The 26,017-nt window shown below is 45.7% G+C and overlaps 1 protein-coding gene across 10 annotated transcripts in view; it reads right to left on the bottom strand.

Moving 5' to 3' along the window:
• scn5lab (sodium channel, voltage gated, type V-like, alpha b) overlaps positions 1–26,017 on the bottom strand; it is a 469,981-nt gene that overhangs the window by 4,803 nt on the left and 439,161 nt on the right. For all 10 annotated transcript variants that reach the window (XM_087987589.1, XM_087987592.1, XM_087987588.1 and 7 more), the window contains 4 exons: positions 21,121–21,174; positions 17,594–17,731; positions 16,157–16,261; positions 10,367–10,637 (listed from right to left, as the gene is read on the bottom strand). In XM_087987589.1, coding sequence (XP_087843715.1) covers positions 10,367–10,637; positions 16,157–16,261; positions 17,594–17,731; positions 21,121–21,174 — 568 coding nt within the window. The remainder of the gene's footprint in view (positions 1–10,366; positions 10,638–16,156; positions 16,262–17,593; positions 17,732–21,120; positions 21,175–26,017) is intronic.

Genomic DNA, 26,017 nt, shown 5'->3' with positions numbered 1-26,017 from the left:
AGTGCAGCAGTGTCAATGTACCCTCTCTCCTATTGATGGTGACACAGCTGCCCCTGTTTGTATGTTATGGCCCTGCCAGAAAGACATCCATCCAACACTGCACGCTACCTCCTCTCATTTCTTTCAATGCATTCAGGGGATGGCCTAGTGGCATTATTGCCTGACTATTAAACCAGAGGCCCAAGGTAATGTTCTGGGGACCTGGGTTTGAATCCCACCACAGCAGATGCTGGAATTTGAATTCAATAATAATCTGGAAATAAATGTTAATTGATTACCATGAAAACACTGTAGAATTTGGGAATCTGGTTCACTAATGTCCTTTAGGGAAGGAAATCTGCCATCCTTACCTGGTCTGGCCTGCACGTGACTCCAGACCCACAGCAATGTGGCTGACTCTGGGCTAGTAGAGACAAACAATAAATGCCGGCCCAGTTATTGATGCCCACATCCCATGAAAAAAAAAGTTCTACAGTCGGTTCTGATCTAACACGATAGTTCCAGTCCCATGCAATTCCACGTTATAAGACAATCGCGCAATAGCCGCACCATTTAAACTAATGGGGCTGGAATCACGCTACAGCCAGTACAAATAAGGAAAGTTCGCATTCTACAAATAACGATCTAAATTCCTCAATCGCATTAAAGCCAATTTGTGTTGAAGAAACACATGTTACAGCAGAGTCGATTGTACTTCATCAAATACTTTTTCCGAGTCTCCTATGAGACGTGAGAACTCTGCTCCCTATACCTTAACTTGCAGCATGACCTGCTCCCCTAAAAGCCCTTTGCTTTGGTTCCCAGTGAAGGAACGTATTGATTTTAAATGCCTCGTCCTTGCTTTTAGATCCCTCCATGTCCCTGTCATCTCCTCCAGGCCCACAGCTCCCTGAGATAGCTGCGCTACTCTGATTCGAACTTTAGCATTCCCAATTATCATTGCACCACCACCATCTGAGTTCAGTTGCTGAGGTCCCACACTCTGGAATTCTCTCCATACACTTCTCTCCACCACCTCCCCCACCCCTTCCTTCTTAAAACCAACCTCTCTGACCAAGTGTGTGACCATCTGCCCTCACATTTACTCATGTAGCTCAGCGTCATACACTGTTTTATAATCTCTCCATGGAGAGAATGAGAGCTGTGTTGTTTTTAGATTAGATTCCCCTATAGTGTGGAAACAAGTCCACATCGACCCTCCGAAGAGTAACCCACCCAGTCCCATTTCCCTCTGACTAATACACCTAACACTACGGGCAATTTAGCATGGCCAATTCACCTGACCTACATATCTGTGGGAGGAAACCTATGCAGACATGGGGAGAATGTGCAAACTCCACACAGACAGACAGTCACCTGAGGCTGGAATCGAACCTGGGACCCTGGTGCTGTGAGGCAGCAGTGCTAACCATTGTGCCACCTGAGTACACAGCATCCATTCAACTACCTCCATCAGACCTCTCTGTTAACATACAAACATAGACATTGGGAGCAGGAGTAGGCCTTTTGGCCCACTCCACCTTCCAATAGAGTCATGGCTGATCATCCAGTCCCCTGTTCCCGATTTTTCCACATACCCTTTCATCCCTTTAGCCTTAAGAACCATATCTAACTCTTTCCTGGAAACATTCAACGTTCAGTCTCAACCACATTCTGTGGCAGAGAATCCCACAGGTTCCCGGGGAGAAGACATGTCCCCTCATTGCTGGCTTTCCCATATCCTTAGACTGTAACCCCTGAAGTCCTTGATCATTAGGAACATCCACATTGTACCCCGGTAAGGCTCTTCTAAGTCCTCTTCCATCAGGCAGAAGATCCAGAAACCTGAACACACGCAGCAGCAGGTTCAGAATAGCTTCTTCTGGGCCATTATTAGGCTGAAGAATGGGCTCTCTAGACCCTAATAACGCTGATCTTACTAACACTGATCTTGCCTAGCACATGCCCTGTGTAATGTAACCTGTATCCCTCTATCTAAGTCTTTTTGATCTGTACATCCTTTATACTATGCTCTGCTTGTACTACTTATAAACAGGACAGTTTCACCGTATACCAGTACATGCGACAATAAATCAATCATCCTGTCCAGACCTTACTGATTTATAGATTTCCATGAGATTGCCCCCTCTAAACTCCATCGAATATAGTTTAAACAAATCCAGTCTCTCTTCATACATCAGTTCTGCCATCCCAGGAATCAGTCTGTGTCCATAGAATCCCTACAGTGTGAAAGCTGGCCATTCAAACAGCATCCAACCCACACCCAGCCCCCTACACTATCTCTGTAACCCTACATTTCCCATGGCCTACCCACCTAGCCTGCACATCCCTGGACACTATTTAGCATGGCCAATCCCCCTAAGCTGCACATATTTGGACCATGGGAGGAAACCAGAGCACAAGGGAGGAATCCCATGCTGATACAGGGAGAACTCCACACAGACAGTTGCCCGAGGCTGGAATGGAACCCGGGTCCCTGGAGCTGTGAGGCAGCAGTGCTAACCACTGAGCCACCAGGTACTAAATTATCTTTAGTAGTTATCTCACCGATTGATGTCAGACTGATTCATCTACAGTTATCAGGATTATCAATTTTTTTATCCTTTTTTAAGTGGAGTGTAACATTTGCAATCCCTCCATTCCCTGCCTCTACTTCTGTATTCTTTGAGATAACACAGCAGGAGCCAATGTAACAAATGGGGTGTCAGTTTAACCCCTCGATCTCTTCAACTGTACAGTGCTCCGTGAGAGTGCCAGTCTTAGATCCTGACTGGGAAGTGGGAAACAGACCTTGTCTGAAAGAGAGCTGCTCATCTATTCTCAGGCAAGTGGAGCTTTTTAATCAGTCCTTGAACAGCCTGTCAATAATAACTCGGTGTCAATGGAAGTTAATGAGATTATATTCATTGCTGTTTATCGACCTGCCAGCATTGAGTGGTGCTACATGGTCTAAATCTATCCACAGCGTATTTCTGAGGAGTTTCACACACCTGCTTCAAACACAGATGTGAAGTTCACCATTCAGACATCACACTTGTCACTGTACACGGAATGGGAGCAGGAGGCTGGAAGGATGTGAATTAATCCGGAACCATCTCTGTCCCCTGACACTCCATTTCAGTTCGATTCTGTGAAATATCCTTTATCCAATTATCAGATGCTTTCATGTGCAAACAGATGGCAGCTAACAGCAGAGTGGGAAATAACCGCTACGCTTTATTTTCTGTCTGGCTATCGATCGGGAAAATTTGGAGCTGTGAGCGCACAAGGGTAGCATTTTCCTGAGGGTTTTCAGGCCTCGTTGTTGGTGGCACACAACACAGTTCGGAGCCTCACTTGCCGAGAGACAAGACGGGCTCAGTGAACTTCACTGAGGAGGCCCATGAGGAGAGCCATCTGTTGGTCGCCCAGGTGAGGAGTGTGGGGAGGCTCCTGACCCTCGACCAGAGGGTCGGCAGTTCAGAGGTCACGCAGCCCTGTGTGCACTGCTGAGGCGGCTCAAAGCAGTCTCTGTGTGGTGGCACCCTCAGAGGCAAAGAGAAATTCCGGTGACAAAGATTTCACAGCAGGCCAGGAAGTGGGCCGGCCTCATCCTGTAGATGCGCTTGGGCGGCAGCTATGACCTATGGCCTTCGACCTTTGGGATGTGAGCTCCCCAGCTTCAGTGACAGTCGCGGCCTTCCGAAGGGAGACCATTTCTATTGGCCGGGCGGCTTCTCTGAGCAGTGATGAGTTTGGGAAGTTGGGGTGGAGAGATGGGAGCATGCTGATGTCAAAAAAAGTTGGCAGCAATGCCATAAGACCGCCCCCGAACGAGACCTTAGGCCCACAGACCAACATCAGCAGGCGGGTGACCTGTTATCCCAGTGACTGGACTCCACCGGGAAGTCTCCGTTATCTTCCAACGTTCACTTGCTCACTTCCGAGCCTGTTGCCATGGAGCCAAGAAACGTCAGTGCCTCAAACCCGACTTTGAAAAGGCCAAAATCCATGATGGGAGCACTCAACTTACGTGTTTGATCTTGTCGGTCAAGTTAACTTCTCAGAAAGTGGCTAAACGTATGCCTGGAGAAATTTGGTGATTTTATTTTTTTCAATGCACATGGGAGATACTTTGGTTTCTGAGGGAGAAAGCTGTGTTCTCAATCAGGGAATTCATGTTTTCTCAGTAAAGCCCATGACTGAGGGCCCGCTGTGTTGTGATGCAGGAAAGAGCGCTGGTTTTTCTCAGGAAAGGTTCCCAGTTTTTTCCTGTTGGTGTAGACTCAATGGGACGAGGGGCCTGTCCTGTAAGTATGTGACTCTTTACAACTTCCACATCAGGTTGACAGTCGTCAGAAAAGTGTGGCACTGGAAAAGCACAGCAGGTCAGGCAGCATCCGAGGAGCAGGCTCCGTGATTAGCATTACTGCCTCACGACGCCAGGGACCCAGGTTTGATTCCAGCCTCGGGTGACTGCGTGGAATTTGCACATTCTCATCGTGTCCGCCTGGGTTTTCTCTCAGTGCTCCGCTTTCCTCCCACAGTCCGAAGATGCACAGCTTGGTGGGTTGGCACATCAGATTGATAGTCCCACTTAGCCAAGAACTAGGGGTGGAAGTTTCTCACAAAGTTGTAAATTACCACCAATAGGAGGGGCACCTTGTGGGAGCGGGACCCAAGAGTTAGCCCAATCCAAGCACGGATGGCTCATCAGCGCCACCACCTCGTGTGGCCACTGCTGAGGTTGCAGCGTGAAGGGGAAGGTCCCATGGTGCCAAGGGTGGGTAGGTTTGTTTTAACATGGGGAGGGGTGGGAGGAGGGTGGTAGTGGGCCTCTACCCGCAGGGACCTAGAGGGGCCCCAGGGAGCTGCTGGCAGTCTGCCAAGCAAGGGGAAGGCTTTCCCGACACGGGTAAAATGCCAGGCGAGATGGGAGGCATCTCCCTCCATCACCGAGTTACCCACCTTCGGTGAGGGAGTTGGTGGGGGAGGAGATACCGGACTCCCCTCCTCATGCCTCCTCAGCCATTTCATAACCCCCTCCTCCCGGCCTTTGACCATAGAACTCAGTCATGTCTGCCAGATGTGTGGCAAACACAACTTGCATTTATATAGCACCTTTAACGTTGTGAAAGAACCCGAAATGTTTCACCCAAGGCACTGTAAAGTATGGCTCACACCCACATCGGGAAACAGAGATCTGAAGACCAAACACTGGCTCACGGAAGAATATGTGAAAGGAGGAAAGTGGGATAGAGAGGCCGAGAGTTTTAAAGAGGGGGATGGGCCCCAGGCAATTGAAGAACAAACAACAGTACAGGCAGAAACAGGCCCTTCAGCACACCAAGACTGCACTGACAAATGATGCCTTTCTAAACTAAAAACCTTTTGCCTCTATACTGGCCGTATCCCTTTATTCCCTGCTCAGTCATGGATCTGCCACGCTTCGATTCCACGCTTGGGTGACAGTCTGTGTGGAGTTTGCACTTTCTCCCCGTGTCTGCGTGGATTTCCTCCGTGTGCACCGGTTTCCTCCCACAGACCAAAGATGTGCAGGCTAGGTGGATTAGCCAAGGGAAATGCAGGGGGTGGGGTTGGTGTGGGTGGGATTCTGTTTGGAGGGTCAGCATGGGCCAAATGGCCTATTTCCACACTATAGGGATTCTAAGACAAGCAGCCCACATCTAGTATGTTTCCTACATTTGTGAGGGGAGAACCGCATCTCCTTAGTCTGGACTGAACTCAGACCTTGGAAGTTCAAGCCGACAAGTCCTGCTCTTTGCAATTTTTCCCATTCTCTCAGGACAGACAGACCGCCAGCCTCATTATCGCAGAGCGACATGTTCAAAAAGTAACTCCCGGTTTTAATCTGAACGTGTTGGGCCCTACATCAAACGACAAGTCCTCTGATGTTAAAGGCCTTCATCTCATTGGAGTGGTCCATGTGGATGGCTGGTTGCCAGGGGTTAGGAAAACAATGTGCTCAAAACCCTACTCAGCCCCTTTCATCTGCGAGCGATTTACTCCAGGGTGCGCACAGGCCTGACCATTCAATCTGCCATTTGCAATGAAGTTATGTTTGAAATGCTGCCATTAGGCTTTATTATTCGTAAAGTGTTATTGATAATGACTTTCAGCTGCCCCAATTATTACACAGATGGGAGACCTTTTAATATTATTATGTCTAAAGGGCAGGCTTTAGTGTGTTTGTTTGTGTTTTTTTTTAAATTAATTTGTTTGCGAACAGATCAAGGGGCAATTAATCTAATGGATATTCTCTGTTAGCCAATATTTCTCTTTCCATTTAATCCATTATCAGGAGGATGACACATGACACAGCAGGCACTACGTTGGCTGCACAGTCAGTGTTACTGAATTCTGTCCTTACTCAGGACAACTAAGATAGTTTTATCGCTGCTCTCTACACGGTCAATCCCTTAGAGAGGCACTGACCCACAAAATCCGAAATCAAGTTTGATTTGATTCCCAGGGCCGAGTTGTTCTGATGGGTCACGACCTTTAATCTGATGGACCCCCCGGGTGGGAATGGTTGTAGGGGGACTATCCCATACAAGCCTAATTGGCATGACCCTCTCTTGCCACCAGTGGCTAAGAATTCGGAACCCACCTTCATTCCATGTATCAGTTAGAAGCAGATGTTAGGGCTAAAGGGATCAAAGGGTATGAAAGAGGGACTGAGTAAAATAATCCATCACGATCATATCAAATGGTGGAAGGGCCGAATGGCCTATTCCTGTACCTATTTTCTATATCAATTGTCAGCAGACAGGCCATCCACCCGATTTAAAAAGGGAGCCCCCTTAATGAAACAACTGCACAGAGGCTGGTACCCCAAGTCACCGCAGAGAGTCCTTGACACTGATCCAGCTCCCTCAGAGCCAGCTCTCAGAGTGAGCAGAACCCCTGACACTCCTGTTCATATCTGTCAGCCAGGGCTCCCTGACTGGACCAGGTTAACAGCCCCAATCAGGGAGCTCAGATTCTAAGGGGTCCCCTTGGCTGACCTCATCACAAAATCACTCCATCCACCTTCAAATATAAGTGTGAGCCGTACGCTCATTCAACCACCATCTAACTGAACAGCAGCACAGCCTCAAAGGGACAAAATGGCCTCCACATATTCCCATGAACCTCCCATCTGAGTTCATTTGAGTGGAACTTATAAATCCTTGAAGAATCAGGTCAAATCTAAACAGATTACTCAGCTTTATGTTGAGTTTTAGCAAGTGCCAGCCCCACCAACACAGATCAGTGGAGAAAGCTCCTTAACTGCTTTGCTACCTAGTCAGCTATTTTTTTTTCTCTCTCTCTCTGTTTTATCTCTAAGTGTTCAGTGTATGGACATGCACTTAAAGAATTCTCAGTTCCATGTGTCAGGAGATTGGGAAACTAAACGGAGGGAAAATGCAGAAAATGCACCACAGGACAATCAATACGTAAAAGTGAAAGGTATACTAATGGGACTCTTCATTAGAAATAAGAACTCTGCTGTGTACATGAGGCTTTCTGTTATCCTGCTGTGCATCTGGACACCAGTGAAATAATCAAGGTATAAGTGGGAACTGTGGAATTGTGTCAATTAAACTTCATTCATCTTATCTTTCTCTCATCCCCTTATAGAAACATGAACACATAGAATATCGGAGCAGGAGTAGGCCATTTGGCCCTTCAGGACTGACTCACCATTCAACATGACTATACCTTATCATCCAACTGAGTCCCCTGTTCCCCCTATTTCCCCTTTGATCTCTTTAGCCCAAGAACCATATCTCTCTCCTTCCTGATAACATTCAATGTTCTGACCTCAACTATTTTCTGTGGCAAACAATTCCACAGGCTCAACACTCTCTGGGTGAAGAAATTTCTCCTCAGCTCAGTCCAAAATAGCCTACACTCTATCCTGAAACTGTGACACCCAAGTTCGAAACTCCCCGATCATCAGGAACATCTTTCTTGTATATACCCTGTCTAATCTTATAGGTTTCTATGAGCTTTCCCTTTCATTCACAGAATGCCTACAGTGCGGAAGCAGGCCATTCAGCCCATCAAGTCTACAACAACCCTTTGATGAGCACACCACACAGACACATCTCCCTATTCTACCCCTGTTACCCTGCATTTCCTATGACTAAGCTACCCAGCCTGCATATCCCAGGATTCTATGGGCAATTCAGCATGGCCAATCCACCCAACCTAAACATTTTTGGACTGTGGGAGGAAACCCACGTAGACACAGGAAGAATGTACAAACTCCACACAGACAGTCGCCTGAGGCTGGAACCGAACCCAGGTCCCTGCTGCTGTGAGGCAGCAGTGCCAACCACTGAGTCACCATGGTACTCAATCTTCTCTTCTCAAGGGAATATAGTCCTAACTGATCCAGCCTCCCTTCATATGTCAGTCTTGTCATCTCAGGAATCATTCTGGTAGACCTTTGTTGCACTCACTCTGTAGCCAGAACATCCTTCCTTAAACAAGGAGAACAAGACTGCATGAAATACTCCAGGTGTGGTCTCGCCAAGGCCCTGGAGTAAGACATTATATGTCAAGCAAGAATCTATGAACTGTCAGGAGGCTACTAGCATAGTACAAAATATCGGTGGATTTCAGTCTCTTTGGAATTACTTAATCAGATTGAATCACTGGAGCAGCATGGTGGCTCAGTGGTTGGCCCTACTGCCTTATAGCACCAGGGACCTGGGTTCGATTCCAGCCTTGGGTAACTCTGTGGAGTTTGTACATTCTCCCTGTGTCTGTGCGGGTTTCCTCCCACAGTCCAAAAATGTGCAGGTTAGGTGGATTAGCTGTGCAAGTTGCTCTGTAGTGTCCATGGGACTGGGTAGGATGCTCCTTGGAGGGATTGGTGTAGACTTGGTGGGCTGAATAGCCTACTTCCCACACTGTTTTGGGATTCGGTGGATGTTCCACATGGAAGTGCTTGTATGGGTGGGGGGGGGGGGAAGGTGCTGTAAGTTCGAGTCGAGATGAAAGGGGGAGGCCTTTCAGTTGTTACTGTGTTACTACTTTACATTCACTACAGCTTGCAAACCAGGCCGGATTCTGATGAACTGGCAGGATTTTGACTGTTTTGAGACTGCAATGCCAATTATGTTCAACTTTGCAACTCGGTTTGCTTGTCAAATCTGCTGGCAACCCAGTACAAAGTGTGGTAGTGAAGGAGTGAGCTTGATTGTACCAGAATGAATTGGACCCACTGCTTGTGGCCACTTGTGACCCTACCTTTGAGCCAGAAGGCCTGGGATCAGATCCCACTTGCTCTGGAGGTGTGTTACAGTATGCCGAGCACATTGATTAAATGACCTATAAATGCAAGTCATTTCAAGGTTCTTGTGAAGCAATGGTAGTGCCACTACTTCTGGGCCAGGAGGTCTGAGCTCAAGTCCCACATGCATGAGACAATCAAAGATATCTACTTCAGCTGCAGAAAGGAGAGTGCGAAGTACAATGGTGAATAATGATAACAATCACTGGGGAGTACAGAACTTGAATCTAGCTGAAAACAGAGATATATTGTTGAAGGGTTTTTATCTCACACTCATCAGGACCCATGCAAGAGTGCCAAGTTTCAAATAGTCACAACAATATGTATGACAGGAGAAGTGAATGCTGATTGGGTGTCAAGCCTTCAAGCCTTCTTTTAATTCTCTACACCCCAATGATTGCAGTGGTTCAAGAAGGGAGCTCATCACCACTTCCTTTGGGGCAATTAGGGACGGGCAATGAATGCTGGCTTAGCCAGTGATGCCCACATCCTAACGAAGGCAATCACCCGAGAGTTTGGGACTTCATTGCTTTTATTCCATGTTGTTTTCTCCACAGCCAGTCAGAAACTTCTCAATCAGCAATTTCTTCTGTAGTATAAATTGTTGTGACTGTGGGAGATTTGGCATTCTTGCATGTGTCCTGATGAGAACAAGACAAAGACCTTCAGTAACACGGCTCTCTTTTCAGCAATCAATGGATTAAAAGGTTCTTTTAGAAAACAGGTCATTTTGAATCCACAGTCTTGCAGCTACGTGCCAGCTCAGTGAGATACACAGCCACATTGGCGAGAAAACCCAATGCTAGAATGGCTAGCAAGTTTCCTAAATGAAACACATGGATATAGCGACAACACATTGGTCCTTATCTCACATCCTCCCTAATGGATTCCCTTCCAACTGCATTGTGGGTTAATTCACAGGGAATGGACTGCAGTGATTCAAGGAGGTAGCTCACCACCACCTTCTCAAGGGCAAATAGGGATGGGCTATCAACGCTGGCCAGCCAGCGACGCCCAAAGTCCCACAAATGAATAAAAAAAAACACCAAAAGAGATGAGTAGGGAACTGTTCATACCTACCGATAATGGAAATGATCACCACCACAAAATCAAATATGTTCCAGCCAATGGTAAAGAAGTACTGCCTCAGGGCGATAATTTTGAGAGAGGACTCAGCAGTGAAGAGCACAATAAAGATAATGTTGATGATGAAGAGTATATTCTTCTTGTACTGATCCATGTCGTCAGTCTCCACCATCATCGTCAACATGTTGAGGCAGATCAGGAACATGATGAAAATGTCAAAGGCTTGCTTTGTAACTAGGTCGAAGATTAGCGCTTGGAATTTATTCTAGGAAGCGGGAAGGGGGCAAACACAAAACACAAAACACAAAACACAAGAGTTAGGCATTGTCAGATATTGTTTTGTAAAAACAATTACCTCCAGTATTTATGACCTTAAGACCTGAAGAAATAGGAACAGGAGGAAGTGGTTTGGCCATCACAACATTCCTCCTGTTCACTTTCCTGCCAGGGAGTTCTAGAGTCATCTGGCACAGAAACAGACCCTGCGGTTCAACCAGTCCAGGCCGAACACAATCCCAAACTAAACTCATCCCACCTGCCTGCGCTTGGCCCATAACCTGCTAACATTTCTTTTCCATGTACTTATCCAAATGCCTTTTAAACATTGTATCTGCATCCACTGCTCTCTGGAAGTTCATCCCACACACAAACCACTCTCTGTATAAAAAAACTACTCCTCGTGTGCTATTTTAAATATTTCTCTCACCTCAAAAATGTCCCCTAGTCTTGAAATCCCCAACCCTAGGGAAAATACATCTGCTATTCACCCTATCCATGCCCCTCATGATTTTATAAACCGCTATAAGGTCACCCCTCAACCTCCTCTGTTCCAGTGAAAGAAGTCCCGGCCTATTCAGCGTCTACTTATAACACAAACCCTGCAGACCCTGCAATACCCACACCCTGGTAAATCTCTTCTGAACTCTCTCCAGCTTACTAATATCCTTCCTATAACATGGTGACCAGAACTGCACACAGTACTCCAGGAGAGGTCTCACCAATGTCCTGTACACCCTCAGCATAACATCCCAACTCCTATACTCTGAGGTCTGAGCAATGACGGCAAACATAATTAACATCTTCTTAACCATGTTGTCTGTATGTGATGCAAACTTCAAAGAATTATGTACATGAACCCTCGGTCTCTCTGTTCTATAACACTACTCAAGACCCTACTTTTAATAGTATAAGTCCTGCCCTTGGTTGTATGACAGAAATGCAATGCCCTTTGCCCCCATAATCCTTAATTCCCTGATTGATCAAGAATCTATCAATCTCAGCCTTAAATATCCACAAGGACCCTGCCCCTCCAGCTCTCCATGGTAAGGAGTTCCCAAAACCCACAACCCTCTGAGAGAAGAAATCCCTCCCCATCTCGGTCTTAAATTGGCACCGCTTTATTCTCAGACTGTGCCCTCTAGACCTTCCGATGAGGAGAAACATCCTCTCAGCATTCACCCTGTCAAGGCCCTTCACAATCCTAGATCACCTCTCAGTTCCTGCCCTCCTGATAGTGGACCCCAGCTGCAGTCAGGGGCACAGTTCTGGAAAATGCACTTTTGAAAAGATGTTAAGGTTATGGAGAAATTACAGAGAAGGTTTGCTAGGAAGAAACAATTGAAAAGGGAGCTCAGAGTGTTGCAGATGCTTTATGTCTGAAATAAAAACAGAAAATGTTGGAAATACTCAGCAGGTTACTCAATATATATGGATGGGGAGACAGAGTTAATGTATCAGCTTTGTGATCTTCAGTCAGGCCTGAGAATAGTTAGAGATGTAATAGGTCTTGAATAAGGAGTAGGTGGGACAAGGACAAATGGAAGGTCTGTGAATTAATCACCTTATCTCTACTCCTCACGATTATATAAATGGTAGAATGTGAGGGCTGCAGATGCTGGAGATCAGAGTCAAAAAGGGTGGTGCTGGAAAAGCACAGCAGGTCAGGCAGCATCTGAGGAGCAGGTGAATTGAGGCTTCAGGCATAAGCCCTGATTGTATAAACATCTATAAAGTCACCCCTCAGCCTCCTATGCTGCATAGAAAAAAGTCTCAGCCTATCCAGCCTCTCCTTCTAACTCAACCTTTCCAGACTCGGTAACACCCTTGTAAATCTTTATTGCACTCTTTCCAGTTTAATAATATTCTCACTACAGCAGGGCAACCAGACGTGTACTCAGTATTCCGAATGTGGCCTGACCAGTGTCCTGTACAGCGGTGACATCATGTCCCAACTCCTGCACTCAGTGCTTTCAAGAAGGTAACTCATGATAGGCTCATTCAGAAGCTTAAGATGCAAGAGATCCCCAGTGACTTGGCCCCGTGGATTCAGAATTGTCTTGCTTATAGAACACAAAGGATAGTAGTGGAAGGGAGTTTTTCTGGCTGGAGGTCTGGGATTAATAGTGTTCCGCAGAGATCCATACTGGGACCTCTGCGGTTTGTGATATGTGTAAATGACTTGGATGAAAATGTAGCTGGGTGGCTAGTAAGTGTGCAGATGACACAAAGATCAGTGGATAGTGTAGAAGGTTGTCAAAGGATATGGCAAGATATAGATCAGTTGCAGATATGGGCAGAGAAATGGCAGGTGGAGTTTAATTCAGGCAAGTGTGAGGTGCTGTACTTTGGGAGATCAAATGTTAAGGAAAAGTACATAGTTTATGGCAGGACCCTGATCAACATTAATCTACAGAAGGATCTTGGGGTTCAAGTCCATACCTCCTAGAAAGAGGCCACACAAATAGATAGGGTGGGACAGAAGGCAAATGGCATGCTTGTCTTTATTGGTCAGGGAACTGAGTACAAGAGTCAGGATGTCATGTTGTAGCTTTATAAGGCTATGGTGAGGCCTGAGCATGGCATTTAATTCTGGTCACCATATTACAGGAAGGAAGTGGAGGCTTTGGAGAGGGTGTGGAAGAGGTTTACCCAGATGCTGCCTGGATTAGAGGATATGAGCTCTAAGGTGAGGCTAGAAAAACTCGGGTTGTTTTCTCTGGAGCGGCGGAGGCTGAGGGGAGGCTTGAAAGAAGTCTATAAAATTATGGGATGCATAGATTGGGTTGATGCGCAGAGTTTTCCCAGAGTGGGGGCATGCATTTAAGGTAGAGGGGGAAAGTTCAAAGGAGATGGGAGGGACAAGATTTATACACAGAGAGTGGTAGGAGTCTGGAATGTGCTGCCAGGTGGTGGAGGCAGATACATTTGGGGTGTTTAAGGGACTTTTAGATAAGCTCATGGATATGTAAGGAATGGAGGGATATGGACCAAGGGCAGGCAGGAGGGATTGGTTTAATTTGTTGTCATGTTTGGCACAACTCGTTAGGCCAAAGGACCCATTCCTGTGCTGTACTGTTCTATGTTCTGCGCTCTGACCAATGAAGACAAACTTGCTTAACACCTTCATCACCAGCCTGCCTACTTGTGACACCACTATTAAGAAACGATGGACTTGCACCCCTATGTCTCTTTGTTCGACAACACTCCCCGGGGGGGGGCAAAGTTTTCACACAGAGGGTGGTGCGTATGTGGAACGAGCTGCTAGAGGAAGTGGTAGAGGTGGGTACAATTTCACATTTAATAGATATTTGGACAAGTACATGGATAGGAAACGTTCCAACATTCTGAGGGATATGGGCCAATTGTAGGGAAATGATACTCGTTCAGTTCAGGAATGGATGAGTTGGGTCGAAGGGTCAGCATGGATGAGTTGGGTCGAAGGGTCTGTTTCCTTGCTGTATGACTCTATATTAGGGGAGAAAAGTCTGTCCTTCAGAACCAAAGGTGATGGAGTAAGAACTGAACCAAAGGATCAAAAGATTCTAACTAAAAGCAATAATAAGAGAAAAGAAAATCAATACAAGCAAAGAGAAGGAAATAAATAGGAGATGAAAGTAACAAATGGAAAACAAGGTAATGGCAGAAACTTTGAGCATGTATTTTCTATTTGTTTTCACACTCGAGGTCACAAAACAACATCCCAAGAATAGTATAAAATAAAAAGGAGGAAGAAATCTAAAGCAATTGTGATGATCAGAGATAAAGTACCAGAAAAAAATAACGTTAAGTCCCCTGAAACTGAAGACCTGCATCCTAAAGTCTTAAAAGTTCTGGTTGCAGAGCTCGTGGGTGCATTGGGATGAATCGCTCAAAAAAAATCCCATGCTTCAGGAAGGTAGAGTAATGTAATGTCTCTACTTTAGAAAGGAGGGTGAGGGGGTGGGGGTGGGGGTGGGGTAGAAGACAGTAGGAAACCGAAGGCCAGTTCGCCTAATACCTGTCATTGGAAAAACGCCAGAATCCATAGTTAAGAAAGCGACAGCAGGACATTAGAAAAACAGACTACAATAAAGCTTGGATGGAGGATTGGCTGAAGAATAGGGAAGAGAGTCAAGGAGAACTGGGTCATTTTCAGGTCAACAAACTATAGCATGTGGAATGTCACTTTTCATTGCATTTTATTGTAAAAATATGTATGACAAATTCTAACTTCTAAGGAGTTAATGCTAGGTTCTTTAACATTTCCTGCTTATATTCATGATTGGATGAAGGGACAGTGTATTGTAAGCAAAGTCTCTGAAAAACCAGTAGGAGGAGGACACAAGAAACTTGCAGAGGAATATGGATAAAGTGGGCAGAAAATTGGCAGATAGAATATAATGTAAGGAAAGTGTGAGGATTTCTACTTTAGGAGGAATAGCAGAGAAGTAGAATGTTACTTAAATGGAGAGAGACGTCAGAGTTTTGTGGTGCAGAGGGATCTGGGTGACCTTGTACATGAACTACACAAAGTTGGCACGCAGATACAGCAAGTAATTATTTTATTGGAGAAAAGGACTAAGTCTAAAAGTAGGAAAGTCCAATCAAACCATTAACCTGTGCTTCCAAGTTTGCTTTCCTTATTTAAGAATGGGGAAGCTTGCTTTGGATGCAGTGCACAGAAGGTTCACTTGGCTGAGGAAAGGTTATGGAAATTGGAGCCAAAGTTCAGAAGAAAGAGCAGTGATTCACATGGGGACAGATAAGTTTCAAAGGGGGCTTGACACGGGGAGGTGCTGAGAAGATGGTTCCCCTTGTGGGAAGTGTCAAACCAGAGTGCACAACTTTAGAATAAGAAGTTCTCCCATTTAAGGAGAAATTCCATCTTTCAGAGAGTCTTTAATCTTTGGAAATCTCTACTCCAGAGAATGGAGAGTGGGTCATTAAAGGCTGAGTTGGATGGATGTTGGATGGATGACCAGTGACAGGCAGAAAACTGGAGTTGAGACCATGATCAGATCAGCTGTCAGCTTGTCGAGTGCAGAACATGGCTTCTATATCTTACAATCACAGGTCACCAGGGAGGTGATGGCTAAGAGATACTATCATTAAGCTAATACCCCAGTGACCCAGCTAGTATCCTGGAACCCAGATCCAAATCTTTATACTCAATGCCTGGATTGATGAAAGCAAGCATGCCATACGTCTTCTTTACCAGCTTATCCACGTGTGTTGCCACCTTCAGGGAGCTGTGGACCTACACCCTATGATCGCTCTGTATATCAGTGCTCCCAAGGGTCCTGCCATTCACTGTATACTTTCCTCTTTTTGAGGAAAATGATTTAATATTCCAGTTCCACTTAAGTCCCAACAGTTTTTAAAACCTTCACAAATGACCTTGTCTTATGCAGTGACATGACAGAGCCAGTGCAATGTGCAAAGCTCTAGAGATCTAGTATTACACATGATGACTTTAAAGGACATCTCCCAAATTCAACATTACAGCACCTTTCCTCTGGTTCTTACCAAAGGCCTGGGGATTGGTTTCTGAGGCTTCTTCGAACCCAGTTTCTTCATGGCATTGTAATATTTCTTCTGTTCCTCCGTCATGAAGATGTCCTGACCTCCGAGGTATAGGAAAGAAAGAATGACATTGTTATTTTTTTCAAACAGCAAAACTGCGACCCTTAACCCAAGAACTGCAACACTGGATGATGGACTAAGATAGCCTAAGAGCTGGAAGATGGCACAAACGCCCTCCCTCATCCAAAAATGCCTCGAGCCTGGCACATAAATGGGGCTTGCTGTAGTAAACCCACCACAGAGGCTAAGGAAATTCGGTAAGTGCATAAAGAAAGCATCCTATCTGGATGCACCACAACGCGGTATTCCAACTGCCCAGTCCATCTCACAAACCAACCTTCCATCCATTGACTCCATCTACACTTCCCACTGCATCGGGAAAGCAGCCAACATCATCAAAGACCCCTCCCACCCCAGTTATACTGTCTTCCATTGGACAGAAGATATAAAAGTTTGAAAACACGAATGAATAGATTCAAGAACAGCTTCTTATCTGCTGTCATCAGACTCTTGACTGGATGTCTGAAATGGTAACTCTAATCTCTCTCTCTGCACCTTCTCTACGGCTATAACACTGTATTCTGCACTCCATTCTGCGATCTTGATGCACTTTGTATGATATGATCTGCCTGTGTAAAATGCAAAACAACACTTTTCACTGTATCTCAGTAAATGTGGCAGCAATAAATCAGTCAAATCTATATCAGAGGGCATGCACTCTTCACAATCAGCTCCACGTGATGGGTGTGGCCCTTGCTTTGCTGCTGATGTATGGGATTACCAATCCTACAGCAATGACAAGCTTGGACTTCACTAAGTTGAGCTGGGCTGTGTCCAGCTGGTCTCCAAGCACATTGACTTGGCTGAACAGTTTGTGTGTGGGCAGAAAGGTAGATACCCCACCCTGGGGATTCCTCAGCTTAAGCACGGACGAGGTGATGGCCACGTGGTATTATCGCTGGATTGTTAATCCGGAGACCCTGGTATTATTCTGGGGATTTGAGTTTAAATCCCAGTTGATGGAATTTGAATTCATGCTAAAAAGAATTCTGGAATTAGGAATCTGATGATGACCATGAATCCATCGTCAATTTGTTGGGGAAACACCCCTCTGGTTCATTAATGTCCTTTAGGGATGGAAACTGCCATCTTTACCTGGTTGGGCCTACACGGGACTCCAGACCCACAGCAATGTGGTTGACTTTTGACTTCCCTCTAAACAATAAATGCTAGCCTGGCCAGTGATGTCCTCACCCCATCAATGAATTAAAAAAAAATCTCTGCATCAGGGCTTTAAGACTTTGAAGCAGATGGTTTTGTCAAGCTTGGGACTTCCCACTAACCAAGTGTAAATCATTTCAGATGTGTCGTGGTACTTATCTTTCTCTTCTGTTGGTTGAAGTTATCGATGATGACACCAATGAAGAGATTCAAGGTGAAGAAAGAGCCGAATATGATGAAGATTACAAAGTACACATACATGTACTTGTTGGTCTCATAATCAGGCTGCTCACCAATCTACAAAAGCAACAGAATCAAGAATCTGAGCCAAAGAAGCTGAACATAAATTTGAGGAACAGCCTTCAATTCAGCAACACTCAGCCCTTTAGGCTCAATATTTGAATTCAACAACTCAGATCACTCCCAGTTTTCTTTAGACACTGTTTTCCTTAACACTTAAAACTCTCTTCATCTTGTGTTTCTTTCCTTGTCCCATTTCCAGACCATCCCCCACCCCAAGCCTTACACCACCATCCCTTGTGTTTTATTTTTCCTTCTATCTTCCATCTTGTCTTATTTTAGGCCTGACCCAGTCTGAGGCCTGGCTCAGTTAAAGGCCTGGCCCAGCCAGAGGCCTGGCCCAGTCTGAGGCCTGATCCAGTCTGAGGCCTGGCTCACTTACAGGCTTCACCCAGTCAGAGACCTGGCCCAGTCTGAGACCTGACCCATTCTGAGGCCGGTCTGTTAGATGCCTGGCCCAGCCAGACCTGAGGCCTGACCCATTCTGAGGCCTGCCTGTTAGAGGCCTGGCCCAATCAAAGGCCTGACCCATTCTGAGGCCTGCCTGTTAGAGGCCTGGCCCAGTCAAAGGCCTGGCCCAGTCTGGGCCCTGACCTAGTCTGAAGCCTCAGCAGTGTCACTGGGTGAAGTGGGTGCTGCTGAGCTGAGCAGAAGACATTGTGGTTCTGACAGACAATTCAAAAATAATATGGCAAGACAGGAATGCCCAGGGTCAAAACAGAAAATCCTTTGGGTCCCAGGGGGGGTATCTTTCTCACTTATGGTCCCCTACTTTGGGCTACAGAACATCTAGTTGCAATGTTTCCTAATGCATTGAATTTGGTAGTATCGTCGCTCTAGAGTCCCCTCCCTAAGTCACTATACCTCTCTGTTCCCCTTTACGACATCCCCTAAATCTTTCCTTCAGGTTTTGGTGATCTGGCCTTACACCTCCTTTAATAGTCTGGTGTCACATTTCCTTTAATAAAGAGCCACCAAGCACCTGAGGATGCTTTTTGGTATTAAAGGCACCATAATAATGCAAGTTGTTGTTGTCTTGAACATGGCGGTGAGACCAAAGGTGACGAGAGATAAGACAGTCCCCAGGGGAGATGGAGAGGGCTGAATTGTTAATGCTTTCTTCCAATCTATTCAACCCCCAGCTCCTCGTACCCCAGTGTCTGAAGGTGGCAGGGGTTCACTGTGGGTCTTACAGTTCACCGATGTCCCCGTGGAACAGGCTGTTTGCCACTGGAGAGGCCATTGGATGGATCATGGATGGCCCAAAAAAGATGGACACTCCCAACGCCTGCAGGGAGACTGACCGGGTTACCTTTGTGAATCACTGTCCTATCTGCACTGCAGCAACACTGAACACCCCCACCCAGTCCCCACTTCCAGTAAAGTGCCCCCTGGAGGCAGGAAGGGACCCTTAGCTGATGTGGCTCATTGAGGCTCTGGTCAATCAAGTGGCCACTCTACCAGCTTTCCCACTACTAGCTAAATTGCCTGATGGTGACGTGACAATAGGCATTCCCCCTGATGCTTCCCCACTCAATTCTGACAGGCTTACTGTCTCCCAGCCCATCACCCAATCTGGTAAAAATCAGACCTGTTTATCTCACTGTGTCATTCTGTTTAACCCTCACACCTTCAAAGCTATCTGTGGTTCAAGTCTTTAGGATGGCATGGTCGATCAGTGGTTAGCACTGCTACCTCACGATGGCTGAGACCTGGGTTCGATTCCTGCATTGGGTGACTGTCTGTGTGGAGTTTGCACATTCTCTCCACGTCTCTGTGGGTTTGCTCTGGTTTCCTCCCACAATCCAAAGATGTATAGGTTAGGGTGAACCGGCCATGCTAAATTGCCTATAGCGTTAAGTGCATTAGTCAGGGGTACATATAGGGTAGAGGAATGGATCTGGGTGCGTTACTCTTTGGAGGGTCATTGTGGACTTGTTGGGCCAAATGGCCTGTTTCATACCATAGGGAATCTAATCTTATAGCTTCGGTGTGACTGACTGGAAACAGAGCATTTTTGATATTTCTGAGTGACGGGGAGAGGTGATGGCCCACTGGTGTTATCACTGGTGTTAACCCAGAGACCCAGATCATGTTCCAGGGACCTGGGTTTGAATCCCGCCAAGGTAGATGGTGAAATTAAAATTCAATTTAAAACAAAAACCTGGAATTAGGGGAGGGGAAAAAGAAAACCATCTGGTTCCCTAATGCCCTATTAGATTAGATTAGATTACTTACAGTGTGGAAACAGGCCCTTCGGCCCAACAAGTCCACACCGCCCCGCCAAAGCGCAACCCCCCACCCATAACCCTACATTTACCCCTTACCTAACACTACGGGGAATTTAGCATGGCCAATTCACCTGACCTGCACATCTTTGGGCTGTGGGAGGAAACCGGAGCACCTGGAGGAAACCCATGCAGACACGGGGAGAACGTGCAAACTCCACACAGTCAGTCACCTGAGGAGGGAATTGAACCCGGGTCTCTGGAGCTGTGAGGCAGCAGTGCTAACCTCTGAGGCAACCACTGATGTGGAAGGAAACTGCCATTCTTACCTCGTCTGGCCTACATGTGACTCCAGATCCATAGCAATGTTTGACTCTTAACAGCCATCTGGTCAGATTAGATTAGATTGCCTTCAGCCCAGTAAGTCCACACTGACCCTCCAAAGAGTAACCCACCCAAACCCATTCCCCTCTGACTAATGCACCTGACACTATGGGCAATTTAGCATGTCTGATTCACCTGACCCACACACCTTTGAACTGTGGGAGGAAACCTGCACAGACACAGGGAGAATGTGCAAACTCCACACAAACAGTTACCCAGACTGGACTCGAACCTGGGATTCTGGTGCTGTGAAGCAGCAGTGCTAACCACTGAGGCACCGTGCCACCCAATTAAGGACAGGCAATAAATATTGGCCTAGCCACTGATGCCCTCTTCTCTGAATGAATAAAGGAAATTTTTAAAAGTCTCTGCATGAGTGCAATGTCTCAATGATCATCTTATAAGATGATGGCAATGTGTAGAATAGTCCTGTTCTGGAATCTTCTGGCCTGCTGTTCCTAAAGCAGAGAATGGAACAGAATAAAGTTCCTGCTGCTGATGATGAAAAAGCAAGTTCCTGCCCTATTGTTGGATAAGCTGTTAAGCAGGTCGCTGGGAGGTCATGAAGGCCAATATTGTCAGTGCAGTACTGAGGAAATGCAGCCTGGGTCACCTGCTCAAGTAACTAGAGTCTAACCAGGCTCTCCTATGCACTCGCAACATTCAGGTATTACCAGCAACCGGGAGAAGGTTGACCCTCTGACCCTTGCTCTCTACATTTTCCTTCCCTATCCTGTATAGAAACTGGAATGTAATGAGACGTGATATACTCACATTTCGTGAATCAACGGCAGCGAACATTATGTTCATCCAGCCCTTAAACGTTGCCTGGAAAAATAAAACAGAAAAAGCATTTAAAGAGAGCGTTACAGAACTTGCCATCCTCTAGCTCTGAATCTATGGCTTTGGAAATATTCCAGTAACACGTAGGGTCCAGTGAAAAGTCCTACTCTTTCGGGAATCAAGGGTTCAGTGTGGGGAAAAATGCAAACATTCACTTTGCCCTCAAGGATAGATTAAAAATGTGTGTGGATAGAATCTGAGAATGGGAATTCTCAAATCTAAGGGCATCTAACTTTCTGTACTCAGGTTCCTGCCTGGCAGCTGACCTCCCCAGTTCAAAGGTGAATGTAACTCCTCATCTTTTCAATACTATCCATCAAAGTGAAAGCCTGTGTTTAATTTGCTCAGTTTTATCGCATTAAGCTGCATCACTAATTTCAGCAATTGTTCCATTGGAACAAAAACAGAAAACTCAGCAGGTCTAGCATATCTGTGGAGAAAAATCAGAGTTAACCTTTAGGGTCCAGTAACCCTTCCTCAGAATCCACTGGATCCATTGGCTTCATTATCCAATTGGATTCTTTTATGCCTGTAACCCAGTTAAGACTCCTACTATCAAAGCTGTCCTTATTCAACCTATCGAACTGTAACACCTGAATCTTACCTATATTGAAATTCATTTGCTGTTATAGTCCAATTCAGTATATTGACCATTTTTTTCTTGTTTCTTTTGTCATACCTTTTCACACTATTAACAGAATTGTGCCCCAGACCCTCAAATGGGTACAAACTGCATTTCCAATCATTCAGTCCAAATGGTCTTTGTGAACTTTGTACAGCAGTGGTTTCAGCACTGATCCCTGTGGAATACCACTCCCAACCATTTGCCAATCAAGTGACTACATTTAGCCTGGCTGTCTATTCTGCAGGCTGCTTGCTCTCTGTTCTACTTGTTGACCCTGACTTTACATACTCTGAGCTTAGTCATGAGTCTACCATGCTGTACTTTAGTGAAGGAATTTTACAAATGCAAATATTTTTAAACTATTATGTTACCCTTGCCTTGTGTTTCTGCTACGTATTCAAAGAATTCAAACAGGACCTGCCTTTTAAAATCTGTGCCAAATACTCTATTATATTCTTAGTTTTTTGTTTGCACCTACCTTACTGAAGCTAATTGCTTCATCGTTCCCTGAATTAGTTCTATCTTCCTATTTAGATAGAGTGGTGAGTGGTGAGGGAACCCAGCATTTGGCGTTCAGTTCATTGGCAGCTGGTTTTTGTAAGCTGTTGAATGGAGACTTGCTCTAATCTAGTGTCTGATCCAGCACAGCACCCCCAACACAGTCAGTATCGCTTTGTCATTGGGAAAGATTGAAGAATCCACACTGAGACAGTGTAGAATCTCAACTAGGGAACATCAAGCAGATTTAAGTCATGTTCAGAAAGCAGATTAAAGTTAGCAAAGCCAAAAAGAAGTAAGAGGGAAGGAGAGAAGAGACTGATTAAAACAGTGTAAAAGTAAATTCCCAACATCGGGTGGCACGGTGGCTCAGTGGTTAGCATTGCTGCCTCATAGCACCAAGGCCCTGGGTTCAATTCCTGCCTTGGGCGACTGTCTGTGTGGAGTTTGCACACTCTCCCCGTGTCTGTGTGGGTTTCCTCTGGGTGCTCTGGTTTCCTCCCACAGTCCAAAGATGTGCAGGTTAGGTGAATTGGCTATGCTAAATTGCCTGTAGTGTTAGGTGCATTAGTGAGGGGGGTGGGTTGCCCTTTGGAGGGTTGGTGTGGACTTGTTGGGCTGAAGGCCCTGTTTCCACGATGTAGGTAATCTAATTATGAACGTTGGTGGAATAAGGCTCCAGACTGGTAAAGTTAAACTTACCAAAGTTATTTGACAGCAATTATCAGTTTTCACACAGTCAAGAATTCACTCACTCTTGGAAGTGTCAATCTGAATTTTTAATGCAATGCTAATCATTATATGATTTCAGTCCAAAGTCTATCAGTGAGGTCTATCAGTATCAATCCTGACGAAGGACTTTTGCCCAATTTGTCGATTCTCCTGCTCCTAGGATGCTGCCTGGCCTGCTGTGCTTTTCCAGCACTACACTCTCGACTCTATCAGTATCAAGTCTGTTCAGTACCAGGTCTCTCACAACAGTGCACCCTGTGGTGGAATGGGGTGTCTGATGGGAACTGCTGGATGTCTGTGATTAATGTACATGTGTAGACTCAGAAAATTGCTCTCTGGTTTATATTACAATAAAGGTAAATGCTGACACTTTCATCAATATTGTTAATAACAAGTGTTCACAACAGGTCAGAGAAGATTTACAAGGATGTTGCCAGGGTTGGAGGGTTTGAGATATATGGAGATGCTGAATAGGCTGGGGCTATTTTTCCTGGAGTGACGGAGGCTGAGGGGTGACCTTATAGAGGTTTATAAAATCATGAAGGGCATGGATAGGGTGAATAGCTAAAGTCTTTTTCCTTGGGTGGGGACTCCAGAACTAGAGGGGAATAGGTTTAAGGTGGAAGGGGCAAGATTTAAAAGGGACCTAAGAGGCAAGTTTTTCATGCAGAGGGAGGTGCGTGTATGGAATGAGCTGCCAGAGGAAGTGGTGGAGGCTGGTTCAGTTACGACATTTAAAAGGCATCTGGATGGCTATATGAATAGGAAGGGTTTAGAGGGATATGGGCTGGGTGCTGGCAGGTGGGGCTAGATTGGGTTGGGATATCTGGTCAGCATGGACGAGTTGGACCGAAGGGTCTGTTTCTGTGCTGTACATCTCTGTGACTCTATGACTTATATGTTTTAGTATTTTGTGATCTACTTAGATTAGGTTAGATTCCCTACAGTGTGGAAACAGGCCATTCGGCCCAAAAAGTCCACACTGACCCTCCAAAGAATAACCCACCCAGACCCATTCTCCTATCCTATATTTACCCTTGACTAACACTATGGGCAATTTATCGTTGCCAATTCATCTAACCTGCACATCTTTGTGGGAGGAAACCGGAGCACCTGGAGGAAACTCACGCAGACACGGGGAGAATATGCAAACCCCACACAGACAGTCGCCCAAGGCAGGAATCGAACACGAGTCCTTGGCACTGTGAGGCAGCAGTGCTAACCACTGAGCCAACATGCTGCCCATTTATGAAGACTGAGGGGGGGGATCTCATAGAAATCGGTAAGATTCTCACAGGACGAGACAGAATAAATACAGAAAGGCTGCTTCGATGACCAGGAAGTCCTGAACCAGGGGTCACAGTTTGAACGTAAGGGGAGGCCATTTCAGATGGAGATGAGGAGAAATGTCTTCACCCAGAGAGTGGTGAGCCTGGGGAATTCTCTGCTACAGAAAGCAGTACAGCCCAAATTGTTGAATGTTTTCAGGAAGTCGTAAGATATAGTTCTTAGATCTAAAAGGATCAAAGGGGATAAAGTATGAGCAAGGCATTGAGTTGGATGGTTAGCCATGATGATATTGAATGCAGGAGCACCCTTGCAGGGCCAGGTGGCTGCTATATTCTGTGCATTCCCAAAACCTGAATAATGGCACAATCTACTATTGCAGTGCTTACTTTGGGGAAACAGAGTGAAGCCTGAATAATAATAATAATACTGCAACATCCCTCACAGATTGGGTTAATGTATTTCTGATTTAGATTAAATATTACAGGTCAGCAGGCAAATTGGCTTATTCACAGTGCTGACCCTTTAATCTTCCTTACTGAGCAACTCATTATGTGACTGTGCACACTGTATATTGATGTACGTCTGTAAACGGTATTTTCTGACTCTCTGGTGGACGTTGTTCACTGTCCGAGCCTAATTGCCTTCGAGAAGGTGATGGTGAGCTGCCTTCTTGAACTGCTGCAATGCAGCAATTGAACAGACATGTAAGAGTGCTGTTGGGAAGGGAGTGCCATCATTTCACCTAACAGCTGAAAAAATGTGACATGTTTCCAAGTCAGGAAGGTGAGCAACTTGGAAGGGAACCTGCAGATGGTAGGAGTTTCCATATATCTGCAGCTCTTGTCTTTCTGGTTTGAAGGGACCATGAGGTTGTGTAAAGAGCAATGGTGAGTTGTTGCAGCACATGTTATGGTGTACACTGCTGCTACTGTGTGCTTGTGGTGGAGGAAATGCATGTTGAAGGTGTGGCATGGGGTGCCAATAAAATGAGCTGACTTATCTTGGACGGTGACGTAAGATCTTTGATTGCTGTCAGAGCTGCACCATTCCAGGGAAGTGGGGAGTATTCTGTCACATCCTGACTCATGCCTTGTGGATGGTGGACAGTTTTAGGGAGTTAGAAATTAACAAGTGTCACTGGGCCTGAAACGTTAACTCTGATTTCTCTCCATAGATTCTACCGGACACGTTGAGATTTTCCAGCGATTTCTGTTTTTGTTTCAGATTTCCAACACCTGCAGTTCATTTGGTTTTTAATCAGAGTTGAGTGGCTTGCTGCAGGACTTCTAGCCTCTGAACTGCTCTTGTAGCCACAATAAGATATGGCTATTCTGGTCAATGGTAAACCCCAGGGTATTGGTACTGGGCGGTTCGGTGAACATAATGCCATTGAATGTCAAAGGTGGTAGTTAGAATCACACTTGTTAGAGAAGGTCATTGCCTGGCATTTGCATGGCCTGAATGTTAATTTCCACAGCCTGGATATTGTCCAGGTCATGCTGCATAAGGGCACAGACTGCTTCACTATCTGAATAGTTGAAAATAGAATCATCAAAATGTACAGCATAGAAACAGATCCTTTGGTCCAACTCTTCCATGCCGACCTGATCCTAAATTAATCTAGCCCCATTTGCCAGCACTTAGCCCATATCCTCTAACCCCTTCCTGTTCATATACCCATCC

This window comes from Chiloscyllium plagiosum, unplaced genomic scaffold (genome assembly GCF_037043375.1).
Source record: "Chiloscyllium plagiosum isolate Xiang-an unplaced genomic scaffold, Cpla_swu_hap1 HiC_scaffold_5, whole genome shotgun sequence".
NCBI classification, from domain to species: domain Eukaryota; kingdom Metazoa; phylum Chordata; class Chondrichthyes; order Orectolobiformes; family Hemiscylliidae; genus Chiloscyllium; species Chiloscyllium plagiosum.
This window is presented reverse-complemented; position numbering and strand designations above follow the sequence as displayed.